The sequence below is a fragment of the Ceratosolen solmsi genome, unplaced genomic scaffold (assembly GCF_000503995.2).
Source record: "Ceratosolen solmsi marchali unplaced genomic scaffold, CerSol_1.0 scaffold10, whole genome shotgun sequence".
Classification (NCBI taxonomy): domain Eukaryota; kingdom Metazoa; phylum Arthropoda; class Insecta; order Hymenoptera; family Agaonidae; genus Ceratosolen; species Ceratosolen solmsi.
In genome coordinates, this window is record NW_011948412.1 from 14,389,521 (window position 1) to 14,402,874 (window position 13,354).

General features: G+C 21.9%; 2 protein-coding genes across 2 annotated transcripts; one reads left to right on the forward strand and one right to left on the reverse strand.

The window, feature by feature from the left end:
• The first annotated feature begins 344 nt into the window (after positions 1–344).
• LOC105360225 (ceramide-1-phosphate transfer protein) lies at positions 345–1,735 on the forward strand. Its single transcript, XM_011497073.1, has 4 exons — positions 345–556; positions 683–891; positions 977–1,152; positions 1,518–1,735. Exons 1-4 carry the CDS (start codon positions 429–431, stop codon positions 1,638–1,640), a joined length of 636 nt encoding a protein of 211 aa, XP_011495375.1. The 5' UTR covers positions 345–428; the 3' UTR covers positions 1,641–1,735.
• A 2,132-nt stretch (positions 1,736–3,867) lies between these two features.
• On the reverse strand, positions 3,868–10,125 carry CNT2 (Concentrative nucleoside transporter 2). Its single transcript, XM_011503214.1, is given in 18 exon segments — positions 3,868–3,953; positions 4,540–4,579; positions 4,581–4,813; positions 4,816–4,891; positions 5,282–5,333; positions 5,335–5,448; positions 5,737–5,896; positions 6,010–6,101; positions 6,928–7,075; positions 7,078–7,090; positions 7,321–7,398; positions 7,400–7,516; positions 7,653–7,802; positions 7,999–8,039; positions 8,042–8,095; positions 8,516–8,675; positions 8,868–8,909; positions 10,090–10,125. Coding segments are annotated over 18 exon segments (1,692 nt in total).
• Between the last annotated feature and the right edge of the window lie 3,229 nt (positions 10,126–13,354).

The window sequence follows — 13,354 nt, forward strand, 5'->3', positions numbered from 1 at the left end:
ATCATTCATTTAACACAAAAACTAACGACAATTAGTAATTTCACATAAAATATTTAGGGGTACATGTTCAGAACCACGTTTCTTATACTTATATTACCTTTATGAATTCTTAATAAAATATTATGGTACAAAAAAGACATAGATTGATAGAAATAAAAAAAAAATAAATTAATCGTCTAAAATAAAATTAATACTATAATCAATATTAAATGCGATAAAATATCACTTAGCAGTAGAAGGTATTAATGTATTCTGCATTATCATCTTTTACAAAATAGTATGTTTTGAATGCTTACTAACAGATGGCACCTAATCTTTATTAACAACTAGTATATACATTTACTAGGGATGAGTGAACTAGATTGTTAATTCACTTAGATGTAGAATAGTTAAGTCTTCCTTGAACTTTTGTTTCAAGCAATAGAAAAATGGCTGAAGGTATGGAGATGTCATATTTCGATTTACGAGTGGTACACGACTATTTTGATCGTGCACTCCGTGAGGAAGATAATGTTGATATCAAGGATTATTTGGAAGCTTACAATGAACTCTACAAGTGAGTAGCGATGCGTTTGATTAAATAAGTAAATATATTAACTATGAATCTATTTTTTTCATATAATGCAGAATGAACAGTTACAGAACGATAATTTAAATTGCAATAGTATCTTTTATATTACAGATTTTTCCAGTTAATGGGCACTGTGTTTAGTTTCGTGTCCTTGGATCTAAAACAGAAAATTGAAATTTTACAAAACCTTATAGAGAAAGATGAAAACAATTACTGCTCAATTAAAACAATGATCGAATATGAAAAGAAAAATAACCTCTTGCAAAAGAAAGATTTTGTTACTGGCTCAAGAACACTTCTTCGACTGCATAGAGGACTTGGTGTGTATTTTTTCATTATTGACACTTATAAAAAATTACTTATTAAGAATTAGAGTGGTCATAATAATCTACCTGGATTTAGTAGATTTCATATCTGAATTCTTAAGACAATTAAGTGAATTATCAGATAGCGATAATACCTCAACATCTTGTCAAGATGCATATAATATGACATTAGCAAAGCACCATTCCTGGATAATTAGAAAAGCAGCTGTTGTTGCCATGTACACAATGCCAAGTAGAGCAGTGTTATTTAAGAAGGTAAGTTTTTAATAATAATAGATCATTTTTATTGTAAAAACTTGAGTTTTAAAATATTTTGTACGTTCCTCCAAAATACTACTGATTATGGTAATAAAAGCAAATGCTTTAAAAACAGTTAATTAATAAATAAATTTATATTATAATTTACAATTAAAAATGAATGTTATTTTTATTTATTGTAAAAATTCGTAATATAGTATTATAAATAATGTTGCTTTGTATGAATTAGTAATTAATAATAAAAATTATAAGATTATTTACATATTTATACGTATTTATAAGTTGTGAAAATAATAGAAATTTTTATTTTATAATGAAAACGAATATATATATTTACAATTTTAATTTTTTTATAATTTAAGGTCTGTGGAGAAAATATTCAAAAAAATATTGAAATTTTACCAAAAATGTTGGAAGTGACAGCGCATATAATAAACAGAACTCATATTCTTTATGAACTACACAAATTACATAATTTAGCATAATAAATAATTGTGATACATTGTGTGATATAAATCTACAAATTGCATACTTAAAAAGATATTAATATTGAAAGTTGTAGTAATTAAACCATAAACATTCCATGCGCTGTTCTATGTCACGTTTAGATTATTTAATTTATATTTTTATGTGTATACTTATTTTAATTAGTACAACATAAGATTTTGTATATTATTAAATTGTTATTATTAATATACGTAGACACTTAAATTTTGACTATATTAGTAAATATTTATTTTTAATGTGTTAATTTTAATACTTAATTTTATTAGCAAAATGTGTAGATCTATTCAATTTTATAAATAATTGTATACAAAAGGTGATATTATATATTTTAATGACCTAATGTAATCTACAAATCTTTTTTATCTGTAAATCTAAAAATCAATTAAATTTTATAACTTATAATATATATTTATATTCTAATATTCAATCTGAGATCACAAGCTATATTTCAAACTACTTCACTGCATTTTCGCCATACAAAAATAAAAAAAAAATACAATTATTTTCATAAGCCATATTAGGAATTTGATTGTGACATTTAAGATAATTCCATATAATAACATATAATGACATTATTGTATTGAACTTTTATTTATTCAGTTATGTTTACTCATTAGTAAAAACTCATTACTCATCATAAAAATATATAATAATATTAATGATATCTCGTTAGTATAAACTACAGCAATACAACATATTTGAAAATATCCTAAAAATCAATTTCGAAACGTCACAGAAATAAATAAACCATATTTTAAATAATGATTATCACACGATGATTATGACAAAGATATAATTGACTACTTTGTTTTTATTAAATGACTATAATTTAATTTAATTAATAAATACAATATATAGAGCATTTTTACTTTACAATGTCCCAATTCAGTTAACTCTATTATAATTTTCTAAACTTCTATATTTATCTTTCGTCATACCTAATGATAATATCTAAAAGATTAGGAAATAGACATTTTTTCTTTTTAAGAAAAAAGAAATTTATCAACTAGTGATTAGCTCTCGACATCGTAGAAAGAAAAAAAAGTATAATTTTTGTGATTATTATTCCCAAGAAATTATTTTAATTTATTGATATTAATTTGTATATTTTAAACTACATTAGAATTATATTTATTTTAAAACTTTATTAATTTATTTCCAAATTCAATAAAAATTTGTTGGTATTTTTAATATATAAAAACTATGATACTTTTATATAAATTATCTTTAATAAATGAATTCTATTAAATTAATCTTCTAAATTCGAAAAGATTATATTGAACTAATCGTAATATTACTTATTTAATCAAAACTTAAATTTATTAAATTTTTAAACTTATAAAATTAAAATCATAATATAATTGTTTCTTTATTATAATATAATGAACTTAAAACTAAAAGTAATGTTTTATGATTTGTGATTAGAATAGAATAGAAAACACATTCAAAATAAAATTCATATGAAATATTACTTATTTACGAATAATAAAAACAGCGATTTACTTACTATAATAAACTTTATTGTATATAATTAGAAAAAAATCTTTACCTTCTATTACTTTTCTACAAACCTTGCAAATAATAGTAGAAATATACAATAGAATTTAGATTTTTGGTATTTTATTTGTTAAAATTCAATCAATAGTATAATTAAAGATAAATAGAACAAAATTAAAATAAAAATAAATTAATTTTATTATACCGTATAAGTTAATCCTTTATTGTATGAAGGAAAGCCAAGAACAAGAAGTATCAATTTATTATTTTTGAACATATCATTTATTATAAACACAGCAAATTTCAATATCACTTTAATATCAACTTTTACAATTTATAATATTGCCTGTGTATGTAAAATTAGAAGAATTATTATTTATAATAAAAATTATTTATAACTCAAAATTATATTTTTCAAATAAATTATTAAAAAATCTTCAATTTTAAATATATGTGAATATGATAGTATAAATGTAATAAAATAAAATATATAACAGATTACGAAATACGCTTAATTTTGTTCTTATACTATTAATTATAAATATTAGTCTACAATACTAGTATATATATACATATGTATGTGAATGTATTTAATATATTAAATTTATATATTACATCGTGTTTTATCAGATGGTTATCAACGAGTACAAGATTAAATTTAACATAAATGAAAAATACAATTTTTCCTCACATGGTTATTTATCCTTATTAATATTTAAATAAGGATGGCGATATTGTGGAATTATCTACATTCGTTACAGTTGAGTTTAGAAAATTATCGTCTATACGGACACCTAAGCCAAAATAAAATTGTCATCAGTCTAGTATTAAATAATAATCTGTACTTATTAGTAAATAAAACTATTAGCATATGTAAATAAAAGTTTATACTAATCAAAAAAAATTAGTATATATAAATAAGACTTATTAGTAAATAAAGTAACGGTTGTCATTGATACATAAATGTATATGAAATTATATAGGTAATACTTTCAAATATTTGTGAATAGTTTCAATCTAATTAGCAAAAAAAGAATTATTAGAATGTACAGTCATTTAAGAAGAAAAAGTCTTCGAAATAATTATATTTTCGGAAACTTATATAGAAAATTGTAGAAAAGATTCTCATTTACTTAAATAATATATGAATAAATTATAATTAAATTTATTTCGGTAATAACATGAAATAATGTAGTTTTTTTTTAATGTACAAATTATTACTAAGAAAGTAAAAAAATTTAATAATATATATTTTCTTTAATTATACTCCGATTATCTGTAACATTACAATATAATAATCAAATTCTTAAAAATCTTTAAAGAAATAAAAAAGAAAAATACACTGAAAAGATATGTAACAAAAAAAAAAGAAAGATTTACTGGCAATACTTGCGATGAAGAAACAAACAGCACTGCCAGCAAGCAATAAAAGCTCGAATAGCGATGTCCGTGATTTGTTTGTGCTTCTCGGCTGCTAAAGTACCGAGTCCGTCGATCATTATACCGATCGAGCCTGGATTCGAGAAGCCGCAAATTGCATACGTGGTGATGGCCTGTGCCCTTGGTGACAGTTTTTTCTCACTTTTAAATACTCCAAGCTTCTGGTTAGTGATGAATTCATTCACCACGGTTTTCAGGCTTATCAGGGTGCCACCTTTTCGCATTCACCCCAAGGGGCACCAATTATCCAACTCATGGGCAAAAAGGCTTTCAGACAGGCAGACAGGAGCCACTGAATATAATGAAACCAGAGATGTAATGTACAGTATAAAAAAGTAAGGTACAATTATAAAGGAAACTAAAACTATATGCAGTCGGACGTTTGAAAATTTTTTCTTTCTTTTACGAAAATTTATATATATATAATTATTTTAAAAATGCTTCTGTGTCTAATACAACTTTATTATTATAAAATTTTTAAATGTTTAATAATTCACTTTAATTCCTGAAAATATTAAGTAATTAATCAATGTACTGCAGTATATAATATTATTTTTAAATATTTAGTTCTTTATTTAATAACGATTGGAATAAATACTAGAATTATTAAAACCTAGCGCTGAGTAGCAGTTTGCAAATATTTTATGCATGTATTTATGAAACAATGCAAAATATAATGTACCTCGAAAGTTATTTGTTCATATCCAATAAGTGTGCCAAACCAAGACAGTGTTATTTAAAAATGCCACAGCGGACACAAAAGCAATAACATTTGCATTAATACTTAAAATTAGTGGAATTCCAGCAAGAGCGACTTTAGTTGCTGCATCAATAAAACTGATATTTTCTCTTGAATAATAATTATCAATTTCAATGAAATACAAATAGAGCAAGGCAAAATAGTAAAACATAAAAAAAATAGTAATATGCCATTTATATGTAATCTATCGACGCAATTTTTTATTTATCAATAGTTTAAATCGTAAATAATTTACTTAACTTATCTAGAATTTATTTCAATTAAAAAAAAATTGCATTTGAATAATATCAATTGTAGTAATTAAATTTTATATAATACTAAATTATTTTACGTTACTGTTTAACGCGATACAAGTTAAATAAGATTTAAATACTAACATTTTTAAAAGATTAATATTTTTAAACGTAATTATCCTCTTTTCGGTTTCCGGATAAAATAATTTGGAGAAGCATAAAGCAGCTGGAGCTGACATGACCGAAGCAGTAATAAGATGTAACGGATTTGCTCCGAATTTTATGTAAACAGCCATAACAGTTCCTAAAAAAAATCGTAGGTTGTATTAAAAAAATTATCTATATTAGATAAATAATATATTACATATAGCTATGCATGTGTGTAAGTATACTTGAGTAATTAAAAATAAGATGTACCAAAAACTGTAACAAAACCAGAACACATTATAGCATGAATTCCCGATATCGTTAATTTATTTATATATAGTTTGATCAATAATGGTGATTCTGTTTGGAATTAATTAAGTTGTTCACCATTAAAAAAAAAATATATATATATTTATTAAAATATAATTTATTATATGCAGTGAACTTATTTATTAATATATTAGTAATCTAATTTAAAAATATGTTTCATTCGACTATGAAAATGTCAAAATTATAAATAATATATAAATATAAATTGTAAATGTAAATTGCATTCATAACATCCTCTACAGTAATTGATCCCTTAATGTCAAATATCTTAAATTACATATACTAAAATATAACAAATAAGTACATGAAGTAAGTGAAATATTTCATTTGACATGACAAACAGCGTATTTCAGTTAAGCAATAGATATACCCCGATATCGCGTCATCATGTAATCTCGTTAAATAACCTCCTGCATTCGATAGAATTAATGTATCGTAGCAACCACACTTTCTATCGGCCATCGTTTCGTTTAACCGCGGATTCGAGAAAACTAATTAGTTATCGGAAGGTCAAGATTGACTAAGCACTCGATTGACCCAGAAGGAGGGGTCCCTCTTCCACTTATTTATCTCATCGCTTAGGATACCTCTGAGTGAGCTTACAGACTTTAGAATTACGTATAAATATATAAAGTACCACATGTATCATTACGTACATGACAGAATGCGTTTTCGCTATCTATAAAACTATACCTCAAATCTTTTGCTTAACACACAATTATATAAATATTTAATATATTTATTTACTTTTTATTATATACAAATATTTCATATCACTTATAATAATAATTGTTATATTTATCATTAATATTATTTTTTATAATAATAGAAGATTAAATACAAAATACAATTATCTATACCATTCCAAGAAATGTATTGGCAGCTGAATTTATCGATTCACAAATTGTGGTTCCCATGATTACATGTAAAATCCATCAGATATTTTGGATAACACGTTGCATAATACCCCAATAGTATAATACTTGTTTTATAAAACTGAAAAAAATATAACAGGAAGAGCCTAAAATTATGAAAAAAAAAATTAACTATAATTAAACAGAAAATTCAGGAAACTTAATTGTTATACAAATTCCTAATCGATTAATATAAAATTATGTTTATTCATAAAAATATTAAAAATAATTTAAAATAATGTAATATAATTTGTAAAATTAAAAATAAATGTAATTAGAAACATTTATAGTTTATCACCAAGTATTATATAAAAAACTGTATACACAATTTACTTACTGAATAAGCAAAAACGTCATTATTAACTAATTCTTCGGAAAATACAAAACAAGCTCCATACTGTGTATAGTTTAAAAAAAACTGAAATTTTTTTCGGAAGGCAGTCAAAAATTGCTCGACCAATAGTCCATCTAATAGTAAAAATGCCAAAAGCAAATTGAAGTATTTAACCCCATATTAGTGTACTCCAGTTAACCTTTAAATTATGGAAATTCTTATATATTGTAAAATAATAAAACAATTATTCTATTAATAATATGCCTATATTTCTATATCTAGTTTATTTCTTATCAACGCTTTTAATTTTAGTCATCATATAATCAACAATATACCTTTGACGGATGTTTTCAAAAGATCCAACCAAACCCTAAGATAATGCTAACTACAATAAAGCTTGTTAATCTATTTCTTGAATGTACCGTATCGAGGATAACAAACAGTAAAAATCCAGTAATGATTATTAGACCAAATACTATTTGTATGAAATAATACGAAGAACAAAAAATATTGAATAATTCATATATAAATAAGTGAATTAGTATTAGCTACGATTTTTTAAAAAGATTTATGAATTGAACGTCTTACCATCAATTACTAACTTTTTCCACAAAATTAAAAAAAAGTATAGCGTGTTGTACAAGTCAATAACCATTTTAAAATTACATTTTTAACAAATTTTTTTAACATTTTTTGATAAAAAATTACAAAATATGTAAACAAAAAATTAAAACTAATAATCCATATCCATGACACCATTCCAAATTATAGTAAATTGCTGGAAATAGATATTTGTAATGATAGAATAATATTATTTTGTAACATAAAAATGTTTTGTAAATGTTGAAAAATAATAGCAAAATTCAGTAATAGATAAATATAATATTAATTCTGAAAATTCTTTTACTATTAATGTATAAGAATAATTACATAAGAATGAAATCAATTCTATTTAAAAATTTTCCAATTGAATAATTCAACTGCATATAATATAACATTAAAATTAATAATTAAATATAATTTTGCAAATGCTTAAAACATCAATTATTTTTAATCAATATTCACTTTTTATGTTTATAATTTTTTATATTTTGCAATAAAAATACGTATTGAAAGACACAAGAGAAAAATTACGTTTAGCTCCTAAATTTGTTTGAATCGTTTTTCAAGCAGCAATATTATTTGAATAATATCTCACTCTTTTTAATCCAATAAAGAGTTGCAAATACAAAATAAAGAACAACAAAAAGATTAAAAATTATGATGCCAAGGTTTTTGAAACGTTTAACTTTTTTGAAAATAAAAAGCCGTAGATTATTCATCAGCCTCCTTTTTTCTTCGCTTGGCACTCTTTTCTTCTGCAATTAAAATAATAATTTGATCATTTATAAAGATAAAAATTTATTTACATATTTTATAACGTTATATTATCCAAAAAAAGAATTGTATAGTAAACTGTAAAAGTATGGATTATAATAACTTATAATTAGTACAAAATTCTCTTTGCAATTAGGAAAATTAAATATATGAAATATCTAATATACAACTACCTTGGTCGATTGAAAACCTTCCAAATGTATGGAATTTTCATCCTGAAATAAAATTTTGTAATTTTTTATTTATAATTTTTATCGTACATATTTTTTCTATTATTTTTATGTCTTATTTACATATTTTAATTTATAATCTCATAATTCATATTACATATTACATATTACATAATTCAAGTAAATAATTATTTATATGTAAATTTTTTCCATATTTTCACAATGAATACTTCTTAATTAATGTACATCATTTATAAACAAATAAATTTTAATGAGTTTTTATTTAATATTTAAGATAAACTTGCGTATATATATGATTAAAATTAAAATCTCCTGAACTAAAGAATGTTTAATTAATAATAAAATTAAGTTTCATGAAAAGATGATTCATTAATAATACATACTCATTCATTAATAAATACTCAAGTATTTATAGCAAAATATTAATGTATAAGTCAATATATTTATTAAAATATTGGATTCTAAAATTATGTGCATTTATAATTGTATCTGAAGATGTAACAGAAAATTTTGGATATTTTTTTGACGATTTTGTAAATTTCTCAGTAACAAATATAAAATTAGAATTAGTGTAACTGAAAAGTACCGTTTAAAATTATTTATATTTAGATACTATTTTCATATATAAAAATTAAAATGCTTATTATTATGACTTTCCTATCATTAATTTATATAATATTCCTTTTAAAATCGCAATGAAATATTAATAATATTGCATTAAAAAAAATCGAAAAGGTTTCCAAAAGTTCAGTTTTCAAAATCTGCCTATACTTTACATTGAAATATTCATAATATTTTAGCTGCTATTTCTTTTAACCTATTAATTAGTAATATTTAGTATTTTATATAACATTCACAGAATGGAAGTAAATAATGTGGATATAAAGATGTATCATTTTTATATAAACTGTATTTTTACGTGACCATTATAAAAATGTATTCTTGTAATATTAATAATCAGTTTTATAAAATTATAACTTTATTTAACTTTAATTAAAAATTAATTTATTTACAAAATTATTAAATCAATCGTGTAATTTTATTTACTAGATTAATAATTAAACAAATATACATGAAAAGATACATATGTTAAAAATATTATTCTTTTATTAAGTAATAAAAAAAGACGAACCTTATACTGTAATAAAATATTATTTATATAGATTTCATATATATTTTTATAGTAAAATAAAAGTATGATTACCTTTGAATATAGTTGATTTGAGATACTATTAGACATGATACTATCTCTAACTATTTATCTGAGAGGACTTCAAATTTTATTTTGAATACTATTTACGTTATACTTTATGTTACAAAAATGTTTTCCTAGTTTAAAATTGTAAGTCTCATTATTTTATTTCAACCATTCATATTGTAATCACTAGCAACATACATTTTAATCAGGTTTACCAAAACAGTTATAAAGCTTTTAATTTATCTCTCTTATGATACCAGCCGAGTCACATAGAGATGAAACAAAATGATAAAAAACGAAAGCGTCTGGGTTCTCTGCACACAATTCAGATAATCACGATAAAGTTCGTTTAATTTTAAATAAGATTGAATAAATTACTGAGGCTTTGCATTAGTTATGTACCTGTGTTATTCATTAAACGTAAATAAATCATTATATTGCAGCGTAATTGTAGTAATTTTTTGTCTTAATACTATTTTTTAATACTGTAATACTAAATTGTATATATGTTGTTGTTATATCTATCTATTTATAACTGCAACTAAAATTAAGTAATAAAATCTGTAAATATTTAACTTTATTTTGCAAAGCATAAACGTTTCAATTTTTAATTAGAAATAAAAATAATTATGTATAAATCAAATATAAAATAAATTAAATAGATTTAAAATATAGTAATCGACAGAATTATACACTTTAATAAATTTTAAAATTAAATATAATTATATATATATATATATAAATTAAATATGAAAACCAAATTACAAACATAAAAATATATTACTGTTAAAATGGGGGAAACAAACTATAAAAAATTAATTGGAAAAATTAAATTTATATTAATATTTAAAAATAAACAAAATTAGTGTAAAAATACCAAGTGAAAAAAAAAAATATATGGATATGGAATAACTTAATACTCCCGCCAACTATGACACTATAATAACTCCATTCGTTTTCAATAGAATTTTTTCAAATTATTACTATTTATAAGTTGTTATTGAAAATTATAGTTATTGTATATCAGAAAAAAATAAGAATAAAAATAAAAGAGAAAAGTTTAAATTTCACAACATCATTAATTACGATTTACATAAATTACGACAATAATTAACAAAATATTGAGTAACATTTTAAATATTTTCTCGTTTTAATATTTCTCATTCTATATTTGTTTATAAAATAATCAAAAACACTCTACTTTTGTCTAAACGCAAATCAGAAATATAAATTATTAATTTTTTTTTATATACAAAAAGAGCAGAAATAGTTAATTTTTTTATCCAAACAATTTTTTATATCCAAATAAAAATCAATTAATTTTTTTTTTAATTAAAAACAATTACAAACAATGGTTATTTTATCTATATACGCATGCAGAAAACTGAATTAACTAAATTAAGTATTAAAAATAGAATAATATTTTTACTATAATAATTTTATATATTTATTTAATTCGAAAATTTTCTTATACTTCTCTATAGGAAAAGTTATTTTCAATTAAAATAATTTCATCTATAGTATTCTTTCTATGCAATTATGAAAAGCAATTTAAAAATTATCAAACAAATATTTATATCTAAACAATTTATGGGATTATAAGTTATACGGGATTATAAGGAAATTAAAAATTCCATTTAGTGAATAGATTATATCTAAATTCTTTAATGATATTTCCGTTAATAAAAGTCAACACATATTTGAAATTTATGAACGTTATGTGGATATAAAATTGCGTTATTAATTGATTTTGATATCAATCACAAATAATTGATATAAATATAATTACTTTGAAACTAAAAGTATAGTGAAATTAAAAACATTTAATAATATATGTTTTTTTACTATTAAAAACTTATTTACTTATTTTTCAATAGATAGAAATATTTCAATTATAAATAATAATCAATTATAATAATCAGTAAATATCTGACGATTAGATTAGTATGTTTTTTTGAAAAATATTAAATTTAAAAACATAATCTTTCAATACTTCTTAAATTTTAAATATCTGTTTCACTAGGTATAAAACGAACAAATGAAAAATCAAATAATTTGTATTTTCCAAATCAATTAAATTAATTTAATGAAGTTTTGTTACTCTAAAGCCTAGTTTATGTATATAATAAGTCAGAATTCTCATAATAATATAGAAAATTTTGCAATTGGAAAAAAGAAAGCCGAATATGCCATATCAGTGAAGAAGAAAAGAAGTAGTTTTAACATGAACAGCTGCTGCGAGAGCCATTAAAGAAGGGGAGGACAAAGTCAGATACCAGAGCATAAAAACAAAATAAAAATAAAAGTACAAGTAAAAAAATTTTCAGAGCACTTGGCCAGTGAATTGCTTGTACTTTTCTTAATTGTAATATGCAGGTACTCGTAACTCCACAACAAGAAGATAAACATTAAACCATATACAAATAACATGCCTTACCTCGTCCAAATAGTATATTGGAGGATCTCATCCTTTCAGAATACTCACTATATATACCAGATGCAAACGCTCTATACAAAATAAACTATTAATAAATACGCTTTTTACATAAAACAAGGAATAATATTGTGTGTATTTCAAATTAAGGATATATGTAAATTTAATAATACAATAACTTATAAACGAATTTCAGAATTTTATTTAAGGGTATAAACGTTCGATTTCTATCATTGATAATGCGTTATTCTAAATATTAGATGTTTTAAAATTTTCTATAAAATTGTATTAAATACCAAGAAGAAATCTGACAAAATTAGTTTTATTAATATTTCAAATTTTAATACTATTAATAACACAAAATATAAAAATATAATGTCAATATTCATAGCTTTAATAAAATATTTTTAGTAATCTTGATTCTTTGTTTGAAAGAAATGAATTATCAGGTACCAAAAAAAATCTGTTGTATATAAAATATACTAAATATAATTCTAATAAATTTTTTACTAAATATAATAGAGTATTTTTGGAAAACATTTCTATAATTCATAAATTTTAAAACTTAAAAAATTTTAAAACAATAAAATATAATGTAGATTTAAATATTTAAATATTAATATTATCTATATTATTTATTTCTAATTATAAAATATAACTACATAAAATTCATTCATTGACTTGATTTATTTATGAATGCAATATTGCCTAATAATCGTTGAGTTTTCTTAAATTATTGTAATTGATTATATTCTTCTTGACCCAATACTGTAACAATGATACTCATTACATTATAAAATCATTATGATATATTAAAAGTAAGTAATTTGTATACAA